Below are 23672 nucleotides of genomic sequence, written 5' to 3'. Positions count from 1 at the left end.
TGCTGATGCAATCAAACTTTTATGTTGGTTTGTTTGGATTTTGTTCCTACAACTATTCCTAGTTTCTAATCATGGTTTTGGCTGACCAAGTTTAGACCCCGTGATAAAAAAAAAATTGCAATGCAGAAATGAAACAGGTCATGTTTGTCTGTTGCTGTCCACAGTTTAGTTGAATGGAACCAAATAGATGGTTCTCAGTTGAGTTTTTGGTTGTCTTGCTAGGACTATTGCAACTATTGATCCAAGAACCCATGATGTGCCTACATCGGGCCTTGTTCATATTATCAGTTGCCTTCTTTTCTTGGCTTCCATTCACCCCCCTTAGAACTCTGAAGCTGTGGAAGGCACAACCAGGGCTGTTATGCATTTTGCAGAATCATTCATTAAAAGGTTGTTCTTGTTTCCCCAGGATCAGAGCTTGGAAGGCTATGCTTTGGTTCTCATCTTAGTGAAAGATGAGAAATACTTTTTATCACCATGATGGCGGTATGCCTGGCTGTTCTTGCCCAGTAAACAAATAGGAAAAGAGAATATGTGTCTACTAAAATATGGGAGATGGAATAAGGGTGAGAAATTCAGCCATGGGCAAGCATAGCTGCCATCAAACGATTTCTTTATCAACAAGCAGAATTACCAGTACTGTTCATTTTTTTCATTCTTTCTTAGGAATAAATCAGATAAGACAATTCATGAAAGGGAAAATAAGGAATATATCAAAATTGCCAAAGTTGAAATTCAATTTAAATATCCTCCCATTCATCCCTCTATTCATTAGTTCATAGCATTTCTATCATCGTCTCCGCTCCCTTCATGAAAAAATGACTTGTTTTTTCCACTCATTGGCCTTCTTTCTATTTTGCTTTGTTCTTCATTCCATTATAAACAAAGCCAGTGCCTGGGGCCCCATTGATCCTACTGAAGGATTCATCTACCTTCCACCAAATCGATCATACTATCACATTCAGAAACCCTACAATGTGCCGGAAGATCGGCGGTACAGCTTCATATGGAGTTCACAAGCTGTGGGTGTTCTCCACAGATAAACCACATACCCTTCCCAGCCAAACAAAGCCTCGTACTAAAATTGCTATACAAGTAAGCTTGCCAAACTACACAATCTGCCTCCCCACTCATCATCTTTAACTAATACACAAACTTAAAGCTGATATTCTGTTATTGGTTTCAACACATGCTTATATTCTGTTAATTCTACTCTCAGGGATACAACTATTCTTCGGGTGTTTGGCAATTTATAGGATATGTGTACGTGCCATACGGCACAACAGGGGTATGCCCCATGCAGGTTTTCGGGCCAAGTACTCCTCATGCCACAACACTAATGCTTAGAGTCTACAATGTTTCACTTATGTACTACAGGGGTCCGGCTCTGGTTCCAGATATGTACAACAAGTGGTTCAGGCTAAATGTGATCCATGATGTTGATGCTGGGAAAGTAAAGGTTTTCATTGATGGGGTTCTCAAGTTAGAGGCAGATGGCCGTGGGGCACATCTCATGCCTTCAAATGTGATGTCTATGCACAGAATGAGGATTCATATTACATGGAGTCTGGGTGGAAAGGCATTAAGGTTTTGAGAAAATGCGATTGAAATGATATGGATGTTCTTCAATGAAGTTCATGTCCTGGTTTAAAATATGTTTTATTAATGGAAGAAGGCAAGTAATAATTCACTAGCTATGAATTTTTCGAACTAGGCATTTTTGTTTGATGTATGTCCCTAGTTCATGGATTTCATAGCTCGGTGTCACGGACTTAGTATTCTCATGCGACACTTAGACAAATCAAAACATTTGATCTTACTAAGTCAATCTTATTCCCCATCCTTAGCTTGTTAGGCTAAAATGCATCTGACTTAGAAACTTTAGAGGGCGTAATAGGCAACACTTAAAAAATGGAAGCTTTACAAGTATTTTGGAACTCACTTGTTTGGTGTCTTGGCCAAATGAGACCCTCACCTATTTATAGACACCATTGGAACTCTCTGGAACCTTAAAAGGGTTTCTTACAAATTAGGAATATTCTAAAACACCTTATACAATTCTATGTACAAACCTATATATAAGATATCTCTGGAAAGCCTTGAATTCTTCTCATGTCTTCCATCATAGTGTAGAGATGTGTGGACATCTCTAGGCATTTCTAAAACTTTACACACTCTTCCAATCGATAACTAAGTGTGGGAATTTCCAAAAGCTTCCTAGGCTCTATATAAACCTATGAGAAGGCTCATTTGAAGCATCCTATGACATCGGACACAATTGTTAGTGGTCCAACTTCATGTTGATAGCTCCTTAAAAGAGTATATTCCCACATATTTCTTGTCGTCTTCAATAAATAACATGTATTAGTCGCTATTCTTTCATCAACTCCCATGGCCATCACATATTTCTAACTAATCCAAATTTTATATCGGTGGTATAAGTCAAGGTTAGAACTTAGAACCCTCACCCGTGAACTTGGCGTTGCACCTCCCCTTAATGCTTGATCATATATAATCTGCGTTAGTAGTTCTGAAAAGTATGTAAAATGAAGAATATGTTTTATGATCTCATTGCAGCAACTACTTTATTCTTAAAAACAAAACATAGTAGAGGGCTTATTGGATTCTAGAAAAATAAATTAGGATGAAGGTGGGGTGCCCATGTGCCAAGTGACCTTTCCCGGAGGTCTCTTGGAAAAGTTGGTCAAAATATTTGTCGATTTGTAGATGTCTGACACATGTTCACACACCAGGAAATGGGCATCAAAGAATTTGTTAATGCCTCTCATTTAGTCTATGACTAGAATCTTTTTGACAAACTCCTCCGTGATACTGTAAAATGATTCGAATAGAGGTTTTTTTTTTGGATTCTTTTAATCAATGTCCTCTTTGAAAGCCATACTAAAATTTGGGTGCGCTACGAGCCTACGAGAGAGAGAGAAAAGCCCACGTCTGCTTCAAGTTATCCCTATATAAAATGAGAACACCACCCAGAAATGCTCACAGCTTTAAGTTTGATAAGTATAATATGAAGTGATAATTTTGAAATTAAATAATAATAATAATAATAATGAAGAAGGATGCAAGGTGTATTAATATATGAAGTATTAATTTTGAAATCCGGCCTTGTTATTTCTGCTGAATATTTCTACAAAGAGTCTACACCCAATACCTACTACTAAGCTAAGTCTTCCTCACGTCCAAACCATACTACATATATTAACCAACATCAGTTCTCCTTTCATCGTTGATATCCATTCCTCCCCTATCAGTAGTTAAGAAATGGCTTCTTTTGTTGTCTTGGCTCTCTTTAATTTGAGCCTTACTCTGCTGATTTTATACTCAGCTGCTGCTTGGGGACCCATTGATCCCACAGAAGGGTTCATCTCCCTCCCTCTAAATCAATCCAATTTTGTCATTCCAAGGCCTTATGATGTGCCTGAAGACCAGAGATACAGCTATGTCAATGGTGTTCACAAACTGTGGGTGTATTCTTCTGACAAGCCTCATTCTCTCATCAGCCATACTAATCCCCGGACCGAGATCCGAATGCAAGTAAGACTTAATGCAAAATGCTGCATGGGTGTTTAGTATGTAACATATGATTCCAGGTTTCAAAAACCAGCCTATTTAGACTTGTTTTGTGGCTTCAATTGTGACATTTCCTTTCCCAGTATAGCTTAAGAAATAAGAACCACCCCATTTTGGAGGTTTAAAGAGCAGAGTGCTGTTGACATAACATCGCATTCCCCGTTTGAAATTCACTGATTTTCAGTAGTTTGTTTGGGTTATTTTAGATCATTCAAGTTGCCAATAGATTATGCACTGCTTTTACTGATTTTTGGGTGATGTTTCTTACTTTTTGTAATTAGGCCGAATTGCCACTGTTTACATGGGGCCTGGGATATGAAATTAATTAAGGAAGAATTAGAAACAAGTTTGTCTTTTCTAATCATCCCCTCCTCCTATCCAAAACCAATTATAAATACCACAGCCAGACTTCAAACATCGGCCTCCATTCAACCTCCCCATTCTGAAAGGAGAGAGATGGGTGCATACCATCAGGTTGCTTTTTGCTTAGCTCTGCTTCTTTTCATGCACCAAGCCAGGGCCTGGCCTCTTGATCCTACTCACGGCTTTGTGGAAGTCCCTCTGAACACATCCAACTTTGAATTCCATAAGCCTTACGACTTGGCAGTAAGCCAAAGGTATAGCTTTGTAGATGGAGTCCACAAGCTCTGGGTCTTCTCTGATGACAAACCTCTGTCCCTAAACAGCCCCACCAAGCCTCGTAGCGAGATCCGCATCCGCGTAAACATCTCAAATTACTCCTAATTTATTTTCATCCTCTTTTGTTTCTTTCCTATGTCATTTTTGGTTAAGACTCTTGACATTATCACATTATGTTAGTGTATATATCAGTTGGAGAAAGCTTTAACAGTATTTATCTATTTGGGTCTCAGGGATATGATTATTCTTCGGGTGTATGGCAATATGAAGCATACGGGTACGTCCCATGCGGGACATCGGGTGTGTGTATCATGCAGGTTTTCGGGGCAAGCCCACCTCATGCCACGACCCTGATGCTCAGAGTCTACAATGGCACAATCTCCTACTACAGAGCTCCGGCACTGGCCGATGACATTTATGACAGGTGGTTCAGGCTAAATGTGATCCATGACGTGGATGCTGCAATTGTGAAGGTCTACATTGATGGGGTTCTCAAGTTTGAGGCACCGTGCCGTGGCGGCACCTCTCATTACTTCAAGTGCGGGGTGTATGCTCAGAACGACGACTCTCACAGCATGGAGTCTCGTTGGAAGGAAATCAAAGTTCTTAAAAAGTGCGTTTGATTTGATTCTGGATCTATCATCCATCTATGTACTCCACAAATAAATGTTCGGTCCCTATAAAATGAAATAAACGATTTGGTTGTACCATAATCTCACTGTTCTGGGCTGTGAAAGACAATATGTAACTAACTATTTTTGAAATTCACAAAAACTTATATCCGTTGATTTCAGATGATAAGTCATGCCATCCAACGGCCACTGACACATGCAAAAGTTTAATGTATTACACTTGAGGGAGAAAGACCAACGCCTAATGTTTCCTCTGCTTTCTCCAAATTCAAGCGCGTGAAAGCGCGCCAAACCCAACTGATCTCTTGCACAAATAAAGATTCACTGCTCTCTTTCTCTCTCTAAAACTACCTCTTTCTCTCACTAACAAACTCTCTGTGAGCAATGGAGAAACCTTCACGATCGACGGCTCTGATTCTTCTCACTACTCTACCGCTCATCGTCTCAACCGTCACCGCCGTGATCACAGACCAAGAGCTCGACTCCGCCATCGCATACCTCAGATCCAACGGCTACAATCTCTTTGCAAATGGCATTGCAACCTCCGACCTCCGCTTCCAGATCCTCGACGGCGAAGCTTTCACCGTCTTCTCTCCCAGAGACTCCGACGTCTTCTCTCTCGACCTTGCCTCCGTGGCTACCGACTACGTCCAAAACCTTCGCCACCACGTGGTGCCGGGATTTCGTCTCTCCTTCTCCCAGCTCCGCAACCTGTCTCTGGGCGGGTCTCGCCTTGAAACTCTCCTCCCTCGCCACAGCGTCTTCATCTCCAACCGCTTCAACGACACCGTCTTGAATGGCGTCGCAGTTGATGGAGTTCGTATCTCTGTTCCTGATCTTTATCTTGGATCCAACTTGACAGTCCATGGACTTGACGGAATTCTTGTTTCGGAGTTCAGGTCATCGGAGGATTCAACCTGCGATCTAGGATGTATGGCGCCGTCGGTTTGGCCTGACAATAGTCTTCCTTCAGTTGCTCCTCGGGTTGATGCAAATTTGGCTACGCCGACGAGTTCGCCGCCGGAGGAAAATGCGCCATCTTATTTTATCAGCCAGGCGAATTCGCCACACGGGGAAAATGTGTCGGGGGATTTGGTAAAGTCGGAGAGTTTGCCGCCGGAGGAAAATCTTTCGCCGGAGATAATCAGAAATTCGGGTTCCAGCAATGGAGGGAAGCATAATAGTCAGACGAAGGAAAGCGAATTTGAAGACAATGATGATGACGATTATAAAGACGTCGGACAAGGTAAATTTTCCAAGTACAACCATCAATTTTCTCAGTGAATTGTGATACGAAACCGTACATTGTAGACATTTGGGCTCTGTTTGAAGACCAAGAAATAGTAAGGGAAAAAAAAATAAAAGAAATGAAAAGAATGGAAAAACTTTACATCCAAATTATCATTTTCCCCCCATATTTTCTAAGCAATCAAAGGAAAACAGCAATACGGAAAAATGATTTCCCGATGAAAAAGAAAAATAAAAAATAAAAATGAAACAAACAAACTTACCTGGCCGTTTCTGATCTGCAAGTACCAGAATTTGTAGAGCTCTTTACTGTATAATTGACATTTAAGTCTTGAAGATTACTTTTGATCAGCTCAATTGAATTCTGACAATTTGTGGCCATGATCTGTTATTTCAGAAATAAACCAACTATTTAGTTTTAGACTTCAAATGAGAAATAACAATCCGCGATTAACTTGGGGGAATAACAAAGTGATTCATGTGAACGGCCTGTATCATGAATGATCATAACCCATTGTTAAGATGTTAAAAATTTTCTGTACCAGAGCTTTACAGATTTTTGTATCATATTAGTAATCTGTCAAATACTCATCCATGCAGGAATTTGATGTGAAACTCTGGAATTGAAATTCTAGGGATAAATCCAAAATATAACGAAATTTCAGCTGCTTCTTCAGTACTTCTTGGCCAATCCATGACCATGATTAAACAGACTGGATATGGTGTATGAGAAAACACTGATTTATAGATATGATTGTTCAACCCCTTAGTTACAAGCATGAGTACTCAAATTATAGTACTATATAACTCATGCTCTAATATCCATATCAGTTATGGGATGAAATGGTGGGAGATGGTGAGAGTGGGATCCACAGGATGTGGTGGTGGGGGCAGCGGTGTAGGGGTGGAGTCAGTAGCATTGCAGTAGCCGCGGAGAATATCTTCTTCCTGGGGGGTGAAGCCTAGTGAAGTGAGCAAGGCGGGCCAGCACTGTTGTTCTATGACGCGGATGGCACGACAGCAATTGGGACCAAGATGTGTCTCACCGTTGAGGAAGAACATGATAACTTCACTAGTGCAAGATTGGAGCTCAAACAAAGAGCCCCAACAATTCGGGGACTCTCCTTCCAGTCGTAGTCGTGCTTGGAGGCTTGGCATTGAGACGAGAGGTCGCACCATGACCATGGATGCCGTCGTCCATGTCAACATATATATAACTACAAGAAAAAAGCACTTGAAAGAGTAAGCCATGAGGCAGTGGGAGCTGGTGCCTGTGATTGTGAAGGAGGTAGAAGGAACTGCTGATTTATAGAGGAAGAGGGTGATGGTAGGTTAGGTGGATGGGAGGTGAAGAGACACAAGGGACTTTCGTGGGGGGAGGCCAAGAGCTGGAATATTGCGTGTTACATTTAAACCCTTAATTGGAGAGATGAGTGGGTGAAACGGTTCACCCATGAATTCAGAAATGGATGACCAAATCGTTCTACACTTACTAATGATAGCAAAGGTAAGTTCTTTTCTAATACAGATTGCATGAGTTTAGGGTAATTTGATTTAAACTTAATCAAGATTATGCATTTTACAGATGCAAGAACAAAATTGCTCATGTTGTATAAGATGTTAAAACGGATTGTTAATAGGCCAACAAGATGTTTTTGAAGGTAATTGTTTAGATGTATTCGATGTGGAACTATGAAAACAGCTGCGTAACAAGAGGAGGAATTCCGATCACCCTCCCCCCTATCGAAGGATGCTAAAAGAAGGTGATGGAGTCGAAGAAATAGTATCCCTGGAGCAGTAACACTTGATTTTCTGGGCCAGTTGCAATCCAAGACGGCCCACCCTAGCCCATCTAATTCGGCCCATATATTGTTGTTGCAGCACTAAGTAGATGATTGTTTGGGCCTTAGTACCCGACGGAGAAGCACCCTTAGTTATTTGGGGATTTTGACATCTGTAGCAAAATTGAAAAAAAAAAAAATCTAAAAAAGGGAATAGTAAAAGTATATGACTTCCACAATTTTCAAAACATTAAAATAAAAAATTAAATTTATACTAAAATTAAATTTTCATGAACATTAAAAATATAACTCAAGTAAGATTTGTTATTAACGGCAGCATCCTCATGCACTGTATATTACCATCAAAGCCAAGAAAGTTGTTGCCTTATGGGAAAGTAAAAATCATTTTTCAGTTGAAAAAAAAAAAAAAAAATTTTGTAAATTTGTTTCATATTAAATAAAATATGTACCGTACCAAGCAGGACTAAGCCAAAGGGAACAAAGAGCGGCAAACGAGTGTTCCCGATGCCACCCCGACATTTAGGCGGTAAGGAAGTAGGAATGATATCATACTCGGGCCTCGGCCTTCCTCTTCATATTTCGAAACCTGCTTTGGCGGTGCTCCTCAGAAACCCTAAACCCTAAATGGCTTCGTCGTTGTCGGAGATTGTGTCATCATCATCGTCATCATCAATTGAGCAGAGCCTTTGCATCTAATTCCTGCATTATACATTTTTATCTTTTTTTTTTTTTTTTTTTTTTTTAATTCTTCGAGTTGAAGCATGTACTCTGGTTCTTGGAATCCCACCCACATACATTAACCACTCCACTCCACATTTTTCTTTTTCTTTTTTCAATTTTCAGCTTCTGAGTGGTGAAGTGGCTTTTGCAATCGTCGGCTGCACTTCGATTTGTTTGGTTGCTAAGGTAAAAACTTGAAACCCTGAATCCCCTGTTTCACTAAGACAATCAAGGCAAATGAATTTTATGCTCGCTTTATTGTTGGGAATCCTCTGGGGTTTCCATAACTTCTTTTGTTTTCGATTATTAGTTTCCTAAAATATGGAAATGTATAGTTTTATTGTGCAATTATTTGGCTATGTTTACTTGTGTTTTTCATTTTCTTAGAATCCGCCAAAAGAAAATTTCACTGTATAGAAATTTCCTTGCATCATTTTCCCAGAATCCAACAGGGGATTAAGATTTGGAGTTAGGAGTTTATCTATCTCATATCCTTGGTTTTTTTTTTTTTTCTCTGTAAATTAACATCTTTTTTTTTTTTTTTGGGTTGGGGAGGGGATGGGGGATGATGTAAAGCCTTGATCAGGAAGGGTGTACTTGCAGGATTAATTTTGTTTCTGTTGAAGAAAACATTACTCTATGCTTGTTTTGTACTGATGTGACTTTCTGCATGTATAAATGACAATGGGTTTAGTGAATGTTTTTGTCTGGCTGAAGGCATTGCACTGGTTGAAGTGATTTGGCTTATTCCTTCAGATTGGGTCATAATGAGGAGCATCAAACCCTTGCCTGAGGCTGTTCACAGCTCAGTTCGGTCTGGAATAATCTTGTTTGACTTGACTAGGGTTGTGGAAGAGCTGATATATAACAGTCTTGATGCTGGTGCAACCAAGGTAATAAACTCATGCTATTTAATTGACCAGCTGCTTTATTTTGCAGGGTTGGATCTTTTTCTTACTACAAGTATCGTTTACTATGGGGTCTTTTAATTATTTTAAACATGGACTTTTGACTCAACTACATCTTGGTAGACAAAGATCTTTAACCCCTCTCTCTCTCTCTCTCTCTCTCCCTCTGTTTTGAAGCAGGGGATGGGGAATAAATTTTCGAAAAAATTATTACTGATGTCAAAAGTTTCATTCTTATTCAGTGAAATATAGTAGATATGGTTTTGATTACATAATAAAACTAGTTGCAAAGGGGAATCCTATTCTTTTGCTTCGTTCAGAATGGTAAATACAAAACAAAAAATAAAGTGAAAATTATTTAAAAAATTGCATGCTTTATTATTCTTCATTCTGTATACATAAGAGTAATTAATTTAAGAAGGCATGGGAGAAAAAATTATTGAGTTTAAATGTTTTTTTTATTTTTTATTTATTTGTTTTTGTGTGTGCTTGTACTTTCCATTATCCAAGAAGAGCCTTAGTTAACCCAATTAAATTCAGATTTTGGTATTAAATTCAGATTTAGCTCATACTGTCCCAACTAGGTTATGCCAATTAGGTTATGGGTTGGTTTGAGTAAACTAAGGGTCTGCTATAACACCGTGGATTCCACTTTAACTTGTTAAAAAAACAGTCTTTGTTTTATTAGAAGTGATTGCCAGCTTGTCTTAGTTACCTAACCTATTTTCCTTTTTGGAGTATCTCCCTTTGTTAAAATAAATCTATTAGTAAGAAGCAGGTGGTTCATTAACTGAAATTAGCCAATGGCTCCACCACTTTTGTCCCAATAGTCTAATTTTGGAGAAGTTTTATTTCATAACTACGAGAAACATCTCTCTCCTAGGATATGTGGGACATCACATGGGCCCTCCATTACATGCATGATGTCTTTGTTATGTCTCATGGCTCACTATGTTTCCATACTCATACATATTGTCCCATAACTACATGCCCAAATTTTGCATATGTTTTCAATTGGGTCTGGCTCTGATACCAACTATCACCAATCCTGATCCTATATAATATCCACTTTCGGCTCATTGGTTTTCACAACTTTAAGACAATTTTACACATTCGGGAGAAATCACCTGTTATAAGTGCTAGATACTCATCCCTCCTATGTGATGTGTTGGGAGAAGTTCTTGGTGCTTATAATGAGAGATTCCTCTTATATGTGTAGATGCATCTTAAAGTCATGAGAGCCAATATGCTCAAAATAGACAATTTCATATAGAAAAAGTGGGTCGTGCCTGATGGAATCAAAGTCAGATTCCTAACTAGATGTGTGGATTTGGCTGTGAGCTATGAGATGTGCTTGAATGGGACGGTGAATGTGATGTGTTACATCACCTTGGGGAAGAAGTTACTCACTCTTGTAAGGGTGACTCCTCCTATATGTATAGACACATTTTAAAGTCATAAGGGCCACTGCATGGTTTCTACGTAGGACCGGTGGCTGATGACACTTCTCATGTGAAAAAGCACATATTCTATTGTTTTAAGTATATGTTCTAATAGTTAGGGGTCTCTCTTATACAAGAGAAAGGATGGAAGTCTAAAAATTCTCTTATATATTTTTTCAGGTGTCTGTTTCTATAAGTGTTGGGACCTGTTATATTAAAGTAGTCGATGATGGTGAGTAGTAATTTGCTTCCCTGGTTTAAAGTTGTATGTTGCATTGAATTTGATGCTTATTTTGTTCCATTGCATGTGTCTAACTTTCAGGCACTGGTGTTACTCGGGATGGATTGGTATTGTTGGGAGAAAGATATGGTAACTATCTCATTTTTATATTTCATTTGGTTTCCTGATTTATTGATGCTCGTAGATGGTTTTTGATGTCCTTGTGTGTGTAGTCATGATGGGGTTAAATTAGAGTGGCATGAATTCACATTTATTCACTACCTTAAATATGAGTAGCAAGGAAGCTTCGTGAAATTAGATGCTGAATAAGATATAATCTTTTTCTTGCAATGCAAATGAAATATCTTGAACAGTTTTGTCATGCAATTGGAAAATCACCAAAACATACACAACTACATTGAGGATCTGTTTTCAACGTATATATTTTGGGTTTACTGTGTGGAAAATTGGAAATAAAGTTATGGCTGAACAAGACGGGTGTTCAAAAGAAAGAAGGGGAATAAAGGAAACATGATATTGTTAGGAATTTTTTTTCAATTAATGTTGTACTTATGAGGAATAGAATTTCTTCAGAGTATTTAAATTGATGGATCCACAACTGGATTTTCCTTTTGGTAAGATTTTGAATTCATTAGTCAAACTATATAGTGATGTTTAATAGTGTTTCATGTGTGAGCAGCAACATCAAAGCTTCATCATTTGACTGAAATGGATGCTGCTACTGGTAGCTTTGGTTTTCGGGGTGAAGCATTGGGCTCCATTTCTGATGTTTCATTGTTAGAAATAGTGACAAAAACTCAAGGAAGACCAAATGGATATCGCAAAGTCATGAAGGCATGGACTCTTCTTTATTGTTCTCATCTTTCTACTCTTAAGCAACTTCTGGATATTTTTGCTTCTAGTCATTCAAGTTCAGTTTTGGTTGACTTTCTGATCATACTTTTCAGGGCTGCAAATGTTTGTATCTTGGAATTGATGATGATAGGCAAGATGTGGGCACAACAGGTAATACATTCCTAATTGATTAATGATTACTATGCAGGGACTTTTCATCAAGTAAAGGCTTGGTTCTTTGCAGTTGTTGTCCGTGATTTATTTTACAACCAACCAGTTCGGAGGAAGTATTTGCAATCTAGGTTCCAATTTCTTGGCACGTTCTTGTTTTTCACTATTTTTCTGTCCTGCTTGAATGAAGTAATCACTATATTTGCAATTCTTTACCTAACTTGATGAAGTTATTTTTGCATAACTTAATTTGAAGCCCCAAGAAGGTCTTGCACTCGGTCAAGAAATGCGTATTTCGAATTGCCCTAGTACACTCAAATGTTTCTTTCAAAGTTGTTGATATTGAAAAGGTGTTCTCCTTTTATGTTCTTATAAGTGGAGCTTGTGCACTCAAATGTTTATTATTTCTGCTTATTTACTTATGATTTTGTTTTTAATGTAGCGATGATGAGCTTCTCTGCACAAAATCGTCCTCTTCTCCTTTGTCACTGCTAATTAGTGGTTTGGGGATTGAGGATTCTAGCTCCCTTCATGAATTGAACATAACTGATGGTATATTAAAGCTTTCTGGATATGTTTCTGGTCCTTGCAATACTTTCTCCATTAAGGTATAGTGATACTCATTATTGCTACAACTAAAAATATTTAGCCTCTGTTTCTGATTGAAGGGTACTTATTTTGCAGGCCTTTCAATATGTCTGTATCCATGTCTATGTGGATATGTGAAAAATGGTTTATGGTCAAACTTTTCTTGGGTTGGGCTGGTTGGGATTAGAGAGAATTGAGTATTTTATGCATTGTTACCTTCACATAGGTAGATATCAACTCACGGTTCATTTGCAAAGGCCCAATTCATAAACTGCTGAATCAGTTGGCTACTGGGTTCAAGTCTTTTGATCCATGGAAGGCTAGCAGTGGCTCTCAAGACAAGAAAAGAAGTAGGTGTCAAGGATATCCAACATATATTTTGAACTTAAGGTGCCCTCAATCTCACTATGATTTAACTTTTGAACCATCGAGGACTGCTGTTGAGTTCAAGGTAACCATTTGTTGTATGACCTTGATTTAAGATCTGAACCATGTGCTGATTGACTCTGTATGTGTTTCCAGCTAATCAGAATTTTGTTTATCCTATCAGTTTGACTTCCTTGAGTAGCCTAATGCCTACAAAGGAATGCTCTCTTTCTTTATGTTCATTTTGTAATAGTAATTTTATGAAGGTTTGGAGGGACTCCTCTTGGTGAATTCAAGCTTATTGATATGCATAAATATTGAGGGTGGGATTTGCCTAGGGCAGTCATTAAGACTTCTTTTTTCTCATTTCCTCATTATTTGTTATATTGAGCTAGGGAAGCTTCTTGTTATGAAAAATAACATGAAGAGTTCTCCTTATGTTTGTTTAGTAAAAAAACTCCCAATCTTATAACTTTTCTCTGGAAAGAAAATATTATAAGTGAATTCCTAAGTGCAAAGATATTAGGAGGCTCCAATTTATGAGAATTATTTATCAAAAAAAAAAAAAAAGGAGGCTCCAATTTATGTGATGTACCTATGTCTGGCATAATGTTGAGAATATGTCATACATGGTCAAATATATATCAAGAAAGTCTATCCGATCAAGAAAAAGGAGAACTAGTTCCTATTTCATTGATTCATTCTAAGTTATCTTAAACTCTTGATGCATATTCTTTATTGCATGGATATAAATGACACGCTTACATTGGAGATTCTATATTAGATACATACACTTCAATTTGGCCTAGGATATAGAATGAGAAATTAGGTTATTCAGCTATGTCCCCATGTCCTAGGATTTGGGGATTAACTGAATTTGACACCTGGAGTATACCAACATCCAATACAATTCTTAATCAGTTTGTTTTTTGGGTGCCACATGACTGTAGAATGGTTGCAAAGATATATTTCTGTCATTTATGTGATCAGTGAAATCCTTCACCCTTCTTTTTTCCAGGACTGGGTTCCCATACTTGCCTTTCTTGAAAAAGCTGTTACACGCTTTTGGAGTGAACATATTGCACATGGTAGTCATGAAACAGGATTTTGCTTACATCGTTTTGATCTATTATTTTCTTAAATTTATGTTTACATCTGAGATGTTTCCAGGAGAATCCTCTATGCATGCAAATAAAACATCAGGAAAAGAATTGTTGAAGGAACATGGCAATGTTGTATCAGCTGAAGAAGGTATCATATTGTTTTAATGTAACATCTTTCTTTTGTCATCTTCAGATTGTAAGTTCACCGGATTTTTCTAATTGTAGATATGTCAGAAGTTGCAAAAAGGCAGTGCAGGATTCAAAATTGTCTTCTGGGCTGCCTCTCTTCCCCTATGGAGTTGCTAACCGAAGAGAATGACCATTTCTCTTGTAGAAAAGAAAATAAAATTCCATTTCAGAAGTTACGCAATGATACCTCAGAATTTGAAGGGCAACGAAATAAGATTGGATTTGTTCATCAAATTGACTGTTCGTTCCAATCACTGGATGATTCTCCTTCCAAATGCATATCTGGTGTGCATTCACATACTGAGCACCTAGAGTTGCCTGAGGACAACTTTTTCATTACAAAAAACAACTTCCTGGAGAATAAATTCACAGTTCTAGAAAGTTCCTTTGATCATGTAGAGGACAAGATTTTGGGTTCAACATGGGGGAATGAGTCCCTTAATGTTGATCATGATATGGGAAATGGATTTAGTGCACTATCTTGTAATAGTTATGAATTCAGGAATGGTGTTGAGGAGGCCAGCAAGGATTTCAAGAAACCTACTCTGCAGAGTTGCTCCTTGAGGAGAAGCTTGCTATCTGATTGGGAGAGTGATAAATTTGAATTTCAAATTGATGGCTTGAGGACTAGGCAAAGGCAGATTGACCATAATAAGAGCTTTGATTTTTTTCCAGGTACTGCATGGCAGGAAGAGGCATCAAGTGATTGGCCCTCTCCCAGACTCGTAACAAAACCTGAAATGTGTACAGGTTTAGATTTTATGTCCAGAGATTCTTTAAAGTCACTCTCAACTTATAGAGAACGTTTTGCAGTGGACAACAACTTGCCACCTGATTCAGTTGAACAAAGTGGAAAACTTGGCTCAGGCCATCTGTCTTTGAACTCTGAATGCTGTTCTATGGTATCACAAAGCTTATTTCAGACCACACCTTGGGATGTTGAACATTTCACCCATGAAAATACTCCTCAAGGGGGCCTTGGATCTGATAGGAATGTTAGTTATGAACATTTTATAGATAGTGAAAGTGGGGAATGGATTTTCAGTCATGATATTATGCCGAGTAGCTCCAGCCAAGAAAACTGCTCATCCTCAAGTTGTATAAACACTGGATTAGGTCTTAAGGACTACACTGTTCCAAGTAGAGATATCTACAGACTTCTGAAAGAGAACAATCTGGATAATATCTTTACTCCAAGACATTCTGATATACTAAGTATTGAAACGGATTGGTTATACTCAAAATCATGTGGTAAAGATAACAACAATAATCGTACAGTGCCATCATGCAGCATTCCTTTATCTACCTATATTCACAAGGATGAAAACAAAAAAGAGAGGCTCAGATACCAAAATTGTGGACAAATTCATGCTTCAAAAGAAAGATCAAGAAGTCATTCAGCTCCACCAATTTACAGAGGCAAGAGAAAGTTCTTGGCCTTAAATGATCATTGGACAATGGAATCAAAAAAAGTAGATGTCATTGACATCCATGATGCCCCCACTTTTCCAGGTTGTGTTTTTGATATGTTGCTGTGTGACACTTATGGGGCATGTTGATGCCAGACTGTAATATACCTACTTTATTTATGCAGAAACTGATGAATTGAAGCATCCTCTACAATCTTCTGGTGCATGTAATCAGTATTTTAAGCCAAGCTTGTTGGAAGACCCATTGTTCTATGGCAGGTACAGCATTCTTTTGTTTATTTTAATACCTCAATTTGAAATGCTTTTGGAAGCTGATGGCTTAATTTTTCATCCACCTTGGTCTTGATTTCAGATCTGATGTGAAGAAAATGCTGGAAAATGAACCAGATATGGATAAGATTCAAAATATTGACATTTTTAGGAAGTCTCAATGTCTCCATATTGATGATGATTCTTATTCTTTCGAAGGTAACTGTTGTTACATTTCGGAAAAATTCATCCATGTTAGTGTTAGTGACTTGAGATGAAAGTGATCAGGATAGAGGGAGTATATATTTATTCAAGGAAGGGTTTATCAGGTTTATAGGAAAAGGTCCGTCTGTGATTGGTGAGCATTCAAAAGGATAGGAGCTTGAACAATCATTTTAACTTCTGTCAATGGAGGTTTTTGTGAACCTGGAATATCAAAATGTTTCTGTAGTAGTAGAAGGATTTATGGTTAACAATAATCTTTGTTATTTGAAAATTCATTACCATCAATTGGCTCATGGTTTCTGTTTTTTAATTTAATCCTTTCATCACCCCAAAATAAAATTTGCATCTGATCTCAGACTATCTCATCTTTTAGACTTCACCACAAAGGAAGCTACAGATTTGATGAACTCTGAGAGCAAGTGGAGGAATAACTGTCCAAAAATTGCAGTTAAGTACCGCAGCAATTTTTGAAGGTTTTCTTAACTATAGATGAGTCTTTCATTGCTATACAAGTCCCATATGAGACTTTTATCAAATTACTTATTAGTGATTCTTTCTTTTCTATACAGAGTGGAGATAAATCGCAGAAGTTTAATGATCAATACAATGTACTTGACATCTCTTCGGGGATCTTGCACCTTGCTGGCGATTCATTAATTCCGCAATCCATAACTAAGAATTGCCTTCAGGATGCCAAAGTTCTCCAACAGGTGGACAAGAAATTTATCCCAGTTGTGGCTGATGGAACGCTTGCTATTATTGACCAGGTCCATTCACCGAGCTTCTCCATCTCTTGAACATTTCTTTGGTCTTGGTGGCTGGTCCCCCCTTCTGTCCACCCCCCCACAACCTCCCCTTTGTCTCCTTTTTCCATTTCCCATTGATAGTAGTCTAATGGGTGTTTCTTGCTAAATTAGGATATTTTAAGTTCATATCTGGGGGTTTACAATAATACTGCAGAACTTTTTTGAATTTCTGGGTATTGCCTATTACTGAAGTGAATAGTAGTCTTCTGAGGGGATTAAGAACATTAATAGTGTTAACTTGCCGCTGGGAGGTTCCCTCAAAGTATATAGGAAGTATACAGAAATTGCCTAAAGGCTCACATCCCAGAGGGGGATGGAAAGAAGCAAAAAACATCACCTGCTCTTACTTTGAGCTTAACCAATCAATGAAGCTAACAAGAGAAATAGGGGCTTATATCTACAGACACCCTAGACCGAGACCACAAATTACATACAAATTAGATGCCTGTATGTACATTTATGCATGCACACAAGTGCGATGGACATCTCCATGGCACGTACCCTTGGGGATCCCTTTGCAAGCATTAGTCTTAGTATGACCAACAGTGTTACTCCTTTTGCAGCATGCTGCGGATGAAAGAATTCGACTGGAAGAACTCCGCCAGAAAGTAAAACTGTCTTTTCTAGTTTGAATTTATGCAAATGTAGACATACATTATAAAGTGGCTTCTTATAGAACTAGTTGAATTCTTAGGTGTTATCTGGAGAAGTGAAGACAATTACATATCTGGATGCTGAGCAAGAGTTGGTATGTCTGTGTTTTATGCTATGTGAGGTTCTTCATGGTACTAACTGTTGTTCAATGTTCTATTCCGATCTCTGGTTCCTTCGGTTTATCTATATTACTTCCAAACCTGGATGACAGGTACTGCCAGAGATTGGCTATCAGTTACTGCACACTTATGCTGAACAGATACAGAATTGGGGTTGGATCTGCAACATACATGCTCAGAATTCAAGGTCCTTCACAAAGTAATTTCTATGTCTGTCTAGAAAACCTTCTATGTTATTTATCTATGTAACAATGGTACAAACACCCATGTTATGGTGAGCTTAAAAGCAAAATGAACTGAGACATGGTTGTCAGTGACCATAGCAATGTCTGACTTTCTTGTGTGAGACACTGCAAAAATGAAATGCTAAATAGGAGTCCTTGTTACCAGTTCATTTCTGCTAGGTAGTTCATGCAATTGTGTTTGAGATAAAATGTTCGTATGTTTTTTATTTATTTTCTTCTTACACTCTGCATTTTTTATTTGGACATTCTACAGGAATTTGGATCTCTCCACAAAAAGCCAACTGTTATCACACTTCTTGCAGTGAAGCACAATATCCCTTGTTTTTTTTTTCTTCAATGTTTATTTCATATTTTCGTTTTGACCATTTAACTTCATTTGATGGCCTACTGTTTGAATGCATTTGCCTGTATCCTATATGCATGTTTAACTGTCTTTCATGTTGAATTCTTTCTTTTGAAATTTTTTAATATTGAGAAATGATTGGACGTGATCCATAGATCTGTTATCTATGTTTTATCATTAAGTGCTGACAATTTATTGCAAACTTCTACATTTATCAAGGTGGAGCTTAGTTGCTTCTCATGTGGTGGACATTTCATGTTTTATATTAATCATTTTTTACTGACTTGCAGGTACCCTGTATTTTAGGTGTCAACTTATCAGATGTAGATCTTTTAGAATTTCTTCAGCAGGTAATACAGATACTCTTTTCCCTTGGTTATCCTTCAATTGTAAATGTCTTGATACTCTTCAGCCATCTTTTATTTGGATGTACCTTTTCTTCTGGGTTTCTTTTCTGGTTTCCTCCTCTAAATCATGTTTCGTGTGTCTCTGACTTGCATTTGTTTGTAATCTGTAGCTTGCTGATACAGATGGATCATCAACAATGCCGCCATCTGTTCTCCGGGTCCTTAATCTCAAAGCATGCCGAGGTATATGTTTAAATCTCAGAGTCTGATCACAAGAGCACTGATACTTACAGCCGAAAAAATTCAGCCAAATATTTATTTAATATTGTCGACAAGAAACATTTATGTGGACAAATTTTGCCTATCATCAGACACTTCCCTAACTTTGCTTCTATTATTTAGGGGCTATCATGTTTGGGGACACTTTGCTACCTTCAGAATGTTCCCTTATTGTTGAAGAGCTAAAGCGGACCTCCTTGTGTTTCCAGGTGAGTAAGGCTATGTTTGGGAAGTGTTATTGGAAATAGTTTTAAAAACCAGTTTTCAAAAACTATTCTCCAATGTTTTGTTGAATAAAAGTCTATTCGAGAATTTGAAATGCTCTTAACATGTTTTCTATGTTTTTAAAAACAACTTTTATCTATTTATTTTTAATCATTCTCCATATTTATATAATTATTTTTTAAAGCAGTTCTCGAAAAACAAGTGTAAACAACAAATAGATGTTATTTGAAAATTTTCTATTTTTAAGAATAAAAAACTGTTTTCTATTTTCTAATTGTTAAACATATTCTCTTTTATTTTATTTTTTAATTCCGACTAATAGAAAACCGTTTTAAAAAAACAGTTGCCAATAAGGCCTAAAAAATCTTTTTTTTTTTTTTTTTAACACCTACAAAGATGAGGGGAGTTGAGTTCTTAGCTGCCTATTTGAATGACTGAAGAGTTTGGTCATGCAGTGTGCTCATGGGCGACCAACAACTGTTCCCCTTGTCAACTTGGAGGCCTTGCATAAACAGATAGCAAAGCTTGGGTCGGGGGGTGGTGGTTCAATTGAGTTGTGGCATGGATTACGACGACATGAACTTAGTCTTGAACGTGCTGCACAGCGTTTGAACTCATCTATGGGTTAATTTTCATTTGAAAACCCAAGTAGCTTTACCAGAACATCGCGACTCTGGTACACTGTATTCTTGACACAATTCTTTCTTTTATTTTTTACTTTAGATATTCACTGTATACTCATTCTTTGATTTCCTCTATAGCTCACTTTGTAATAATGTGTTCCCTCTGTATTTCACCATGTAACGATTGATTGAACCTATGCAATGACATGAATTAGCGAATAATTTTTTTTTTTTTTTCACTTTTAAGCGAAGCAGTCTTGTGGGTGATTTTTTATGTTAGTGATATCCCAATCACATTTAGATGATTTATAGCAAGGGAAAAAGGAAATTTTGATGGGCCAGTCCTATTTAGTTGTGGAACTATCACCATTACTAAACCATGATTTCCAGCAATTCTTATCAGGGGAATTATGGTTGGAGTGAAATCCTCCATTAAAGGAGGATTAGCTAGGCCCCGCAGGGAGCTAAGATTGCAATTTTAGGAACCCTAGAATGTCTTTCTCATATATTCAACCAACACTCCACCCGGATTTGGTACCCTATCCATAGCAAACAAGTTGGTGAGAAAATATTCTTGTCTTTGGGATAAAGCAAACCTGGTAGGGTTTAGGCTACCCAATCCCTAAGGGTGAGGGATGAAGAGAACCCACCCTAATATAGTCGGACGAAAATTTACAATAACAAAACTTTAAAAACAACATTTAAAAAAAATTATAATTAAAATGAGGGAGGGTGTAGTTGAGCGACACTACAGAGTTGGATGACTCTTTTAAGTTTAAGAGTAAAATATCGTATATCATGATATTTTTAGATATTAAACCATGAAGCATCTCAATTTAAGGTAAATATGGAGTCATCCAATCATCAACACAATGATATGAACAATACAATAACCATTCCATTTTTCTGTTACTCTCACTCAATCATTCAATGCTTCCCTACCACAATTGAGTATATATGTTGTATTGCCATTTGTATAGTCTATCATCACTAGAGTGTCCAATTTGAATGCATCATCTTACATTAAAAAATTAGATAACATTTCACAATTGATTATATATGTTGTAACGACATTTGTGGAGTCTATTATCACCAAAACGTCCAATCTAGTTGCATCATCTTTTTTATATATATATATATATATATATATATATAATAATTATAAAAAAATTACAAAAAGAAACAATATAGTTGCTTGAAGAGTCAATGCTATATACTCCTTGTAGTATCTAAAACTATCCCTTTACAAGTTTCTTAAGCATTTAAAAGTGTAATTTTGAAAGCTATAAAGAGTGTCGAAAAATATACTTCCAAACAATTTGTAACTATTCAAATTTATGATTCTAGATCCTCCTTTGATACCCTTCATCAAAATATGCTTTGAAAAAAAAATGCTAAATTTTTTTCAAAAACCATCTCTTCACTTCTAACATCATTATAGAGGATGGTTTGCTTATCCATTAAAACATATTTTTTTCTTAGGGTTATGGGTAGGATGGGGAGAAATGAAAAGAGGAAGTGGGAGGTGAATGTGTAAGAATAAAATGGTCTTTCACTTAGGGGTAATTTTATCCTTAAAAAAAAAAATTAAAATAAACTTGATAGGAGAGAAGAGAGTTTTAGTGGGGGGATTTATAACCTTTCCCAAGGATAGTAGAAAGTTGTGGATTTAAACTTGTCAAACTACTTCAAACCCAATTCAAGGTTAAGTTGGAAATTCCTAACCAATGCCAAGCCCGTGGATAATTTGGGCTCCCACGGCTTTTCTTGTGTTATCATACAAAATAATTATTTTAAAACCAATAACATATAAACCATATTATGAAATAAGAAATTAAAAACTAAATATCTTAAAGTCATAAAATAAATTATTTGTTAATTTAACATAAATAATTATTCATAAACTTTAGGACGGTAAGCAAAATAAATAAAAACTAATAAACTAATTATGGACCCCGCATTTCGGCTCATGCATTTTCCACTCGATGGTGAGCTGCTTTTTATTTTATTCGAAAAAAATGATTTTTATTGATTAAGAAAGTGACTTGGAGTCGCCACTTATTTTTGTTTTATTTTTAAAAGGGTAAACAAAATAAGAAAGAAAAACTCTAAGTGTGACTCCTTATTTGGAAAAGGTGGTCTACGAAAAACCGGATCGGGTTCGGGGGTCAAGTTACTTATCGGAAAGGTACGATAAGGACCGTAGCACCCTTCTAAGTCCCTAAAGTCGGGTCTCTACTAATAAAATGAAGCAATCATGGCAATTGATGAGGAAATCAATGAATACTCAGAGTGATCATGCACATGTGAGAATCTAAACATGCATACAGAAAATGACCCGAGCGGATGTGGATGCGTACCTGGGCAGTGATCCATAAAGCGCTATCAAGAAGTGAGGTTAGCGCACAATTAAGGAATAATTTCGAGCATGTCATAGAGTAGAATAAAATCAATCATACATGACAATTAAATCAAACAAACAATCAATCAATCATAAGGAAATCACATATGTTGGGCCCCCACCAAAGCCCGATTTATATTGCATGAATTAATCCCATAAATTCCATTATTTGGAATTACGGAAAATTCGTTCCTGCTTATTAAGTCAAGAGGAGTAGAAGATTGTTTGAAAGCCAGAGCGGAATTAAAACTATTCGGGAGAAAATTAGATTTTTGAAATTTAATTGAAAAATTGGAATCTCGAAGATCACTAGAAAATTGAAGTTTTAGAGTTTATTTGGAGATTAGACTTTTAGAGATTGAATGTGAGAATGAGAATTTTTAGAAACTGAATTTGAAAGAGGTTGGAATTTTGAAAATGATTGAAGGGTTTGGGATTTTAAAGAAAGATTAAGTTGCGAAAATTGAGACTTTGGGAGTTGAATTTTGAAAGAGATCAGAATCGTAAGTTAATTGAGAAGTAGAAATTATGAAAATTGATTTATGAAAATTGGAAATCTCGAAAATCATTTGAAGGCGGACTTTTTAGAAATGAACAAATAAAATGGTAATAAAAATAATGATGATAACAAATGAGTGACTGGGTAAATACGGTAATCGGAACATTAGGAACTGAAAATTAAGTTCGGAGATAGGACACTTGGAATTTTAGATAGCTAAATTTAGAAATCGGAATTTTGAAGAATTAGACTTTAATGATTGAGATTTTTAAGAGAAATAAATGGGTAAATATGGAACAATGTTATTAATTAATCGAAACGATATTTGGACGGATGAATAGTTAATAGTGGGGTTTGTGAGATTAAAAATTAAATTGGAAAATCGGATTTTAACGAAAGTGATATTTGAACGGATAAAAGTGAATAGTGGGATTTTGAAAATTAAGTTTGAAAGTCGGATCTTTGAATAATTGGACTCTAATTATTGGAATTTTTAGAAGAAATAAATAAGTAACGTGGAATTTATAACAATGATAACAAATATGATATTTGAATGAATAAAAGTGAATGGTGGAATTTTTGAGTCTCAAGGTTAAATTTGGAAATCCGGTTTTAAAGAATTGAATTTTAATGATTGAAATAAATAAATAAATAAATAAATATGGAATAATGATACTAATTAGCAAAAATAATGTTTAAACGAATAAAAAAAAGAATAGTGGAATTTTTCTAATTAAGAATTTGAATTAGGGC

General features: G+C 36.8%; 3 protein-coding genes and 1 pseudogene across 13 annotated transcripts; all 4 read left to right on the top strand.

Moving 5' to 3' along the window:
* Positions 1 to 818: 818 nt before the first annotated feature.
* Positions 819 to 1608, top strand: LOC117913330 (annotated as a pseudogene).
* Positions 1609 to 3282: 1674 nt separating this feature from the next.
* On the top strand, positions 3283 to 4952 carry LOC117913329 (citrate-binding protein-like). Its single transcript, XM_034828271.1, has 2 exons — positions 3283 to 3555; positions 4464 to 4952. The coding sequence occupies exons 1-2, from the start codon at positions 3283 to 3285 to the stop codon at positions 4851 to 4853; spliced, it is 663 nt and encodes a 220-aa protein (XP_034684162.1). The 3' UTR covers positions 4854 to 4952.
* A 178-nt stretch (positions 4953 to 5130) lies between these two features.
* LOC117912495 (fasciclin-like arabinogalactan protein 19) lies at positions 5131 to 7431 on the top strand. Its single transcript, XM_034827084.1, has 2 exons — positions 5131 to 6108; positions 6711 to 7431. Exons 1-2 carry the CDS (start codon positions 5247 to 5249, stop codon positions 6716 to 6718), a joined length of 870 nt encoding a protein of 289 aa, XP_034682975.1. The 5' UTR covers positions 5131 to 5246; the 3' UTR covers positions 6719 to 7431.
* A 983-nt stretch (positions 7432 to 8414) lies between these two features.
* Positions 8415 to 19135, top strand: LOC117912630 (DNA mismatch repair protein MLH3). Of its 11 annotated transcripts, none has more exons than XM_034827311.1 (25): positions 8415 to 8438; positions 8756 to 8818; positions 9389 to 9525; positions 11163 to 11214; positions 11305 to 11352; positions 11903 to 12057; positions 12171 to 12228; positions 12302 to 12359; positions 12485 to 12575; positions 12669 to 12836; positions 12913 to 12928; positions 13047 to 13267; positions 14201 to 14270; positions 14353 to 14433; positions 14511 to 15986; positions 16069 to 16162; positions 16257 to 16372; positions 16752 to 16825; positions 16948 to 17145; positions 17748 to 17792; positions 17879 to 17932; positions 18050 to 18156; positions 18456 to 18503; positions 18836 to 18895; positions 19063 to 19135. In XM_034827311.1, exons 3-24 carry the CDS (start codon positions 9400 to 9402, stop codon positions 18849 to 18851), a joined length of 3372 nt encoding a protein of 1123 aa, XP_034683202.1. In that variant the 5' UTR covers positions 8415 to 8438; positions 8756 to 8818; positions 9389 to 9399; the 3' UTR covers positions 18852 to 18895; positions 19063 to 19135. The 11 variants fall into 11 exon arrangements, 8 of the variants coding, with proteins under 8 accessions (XP_034683202.1, XP_034683203.1, XP_034683204.1 ...); XM_034827312.1 differs by having other exon boundaries at positions 8422 to 8438; positions 9350 to 9525; XM_034827313.1 differs by lacking the exon at positions 8415 to 8438 and having other exon boundaries at positions 8445 to 8818; positions 18050 to 18144.
* Positions 19136 to 23672: the final 4537 nt, after the last annotated feature.

This window comes from Vitis riparia, chromosome 4 (genome assembly GCF_004353265.1).
Source record: "Vitis riparia cultivar Riparia Gloire de Montpellier isolate 1030 chromosome 4, EGFV_Vit.rip_1.0, whole genome shotgun sequence".
NCBI lineage: Eukaryota > Viridiplantae > Streptophyta > Magnoliopsida > Vitales > Vitaceae > Vitis > Vitis riparia.
This window is presented reverse-complemented; position numbering and strand designations above follow the sequence as displayed.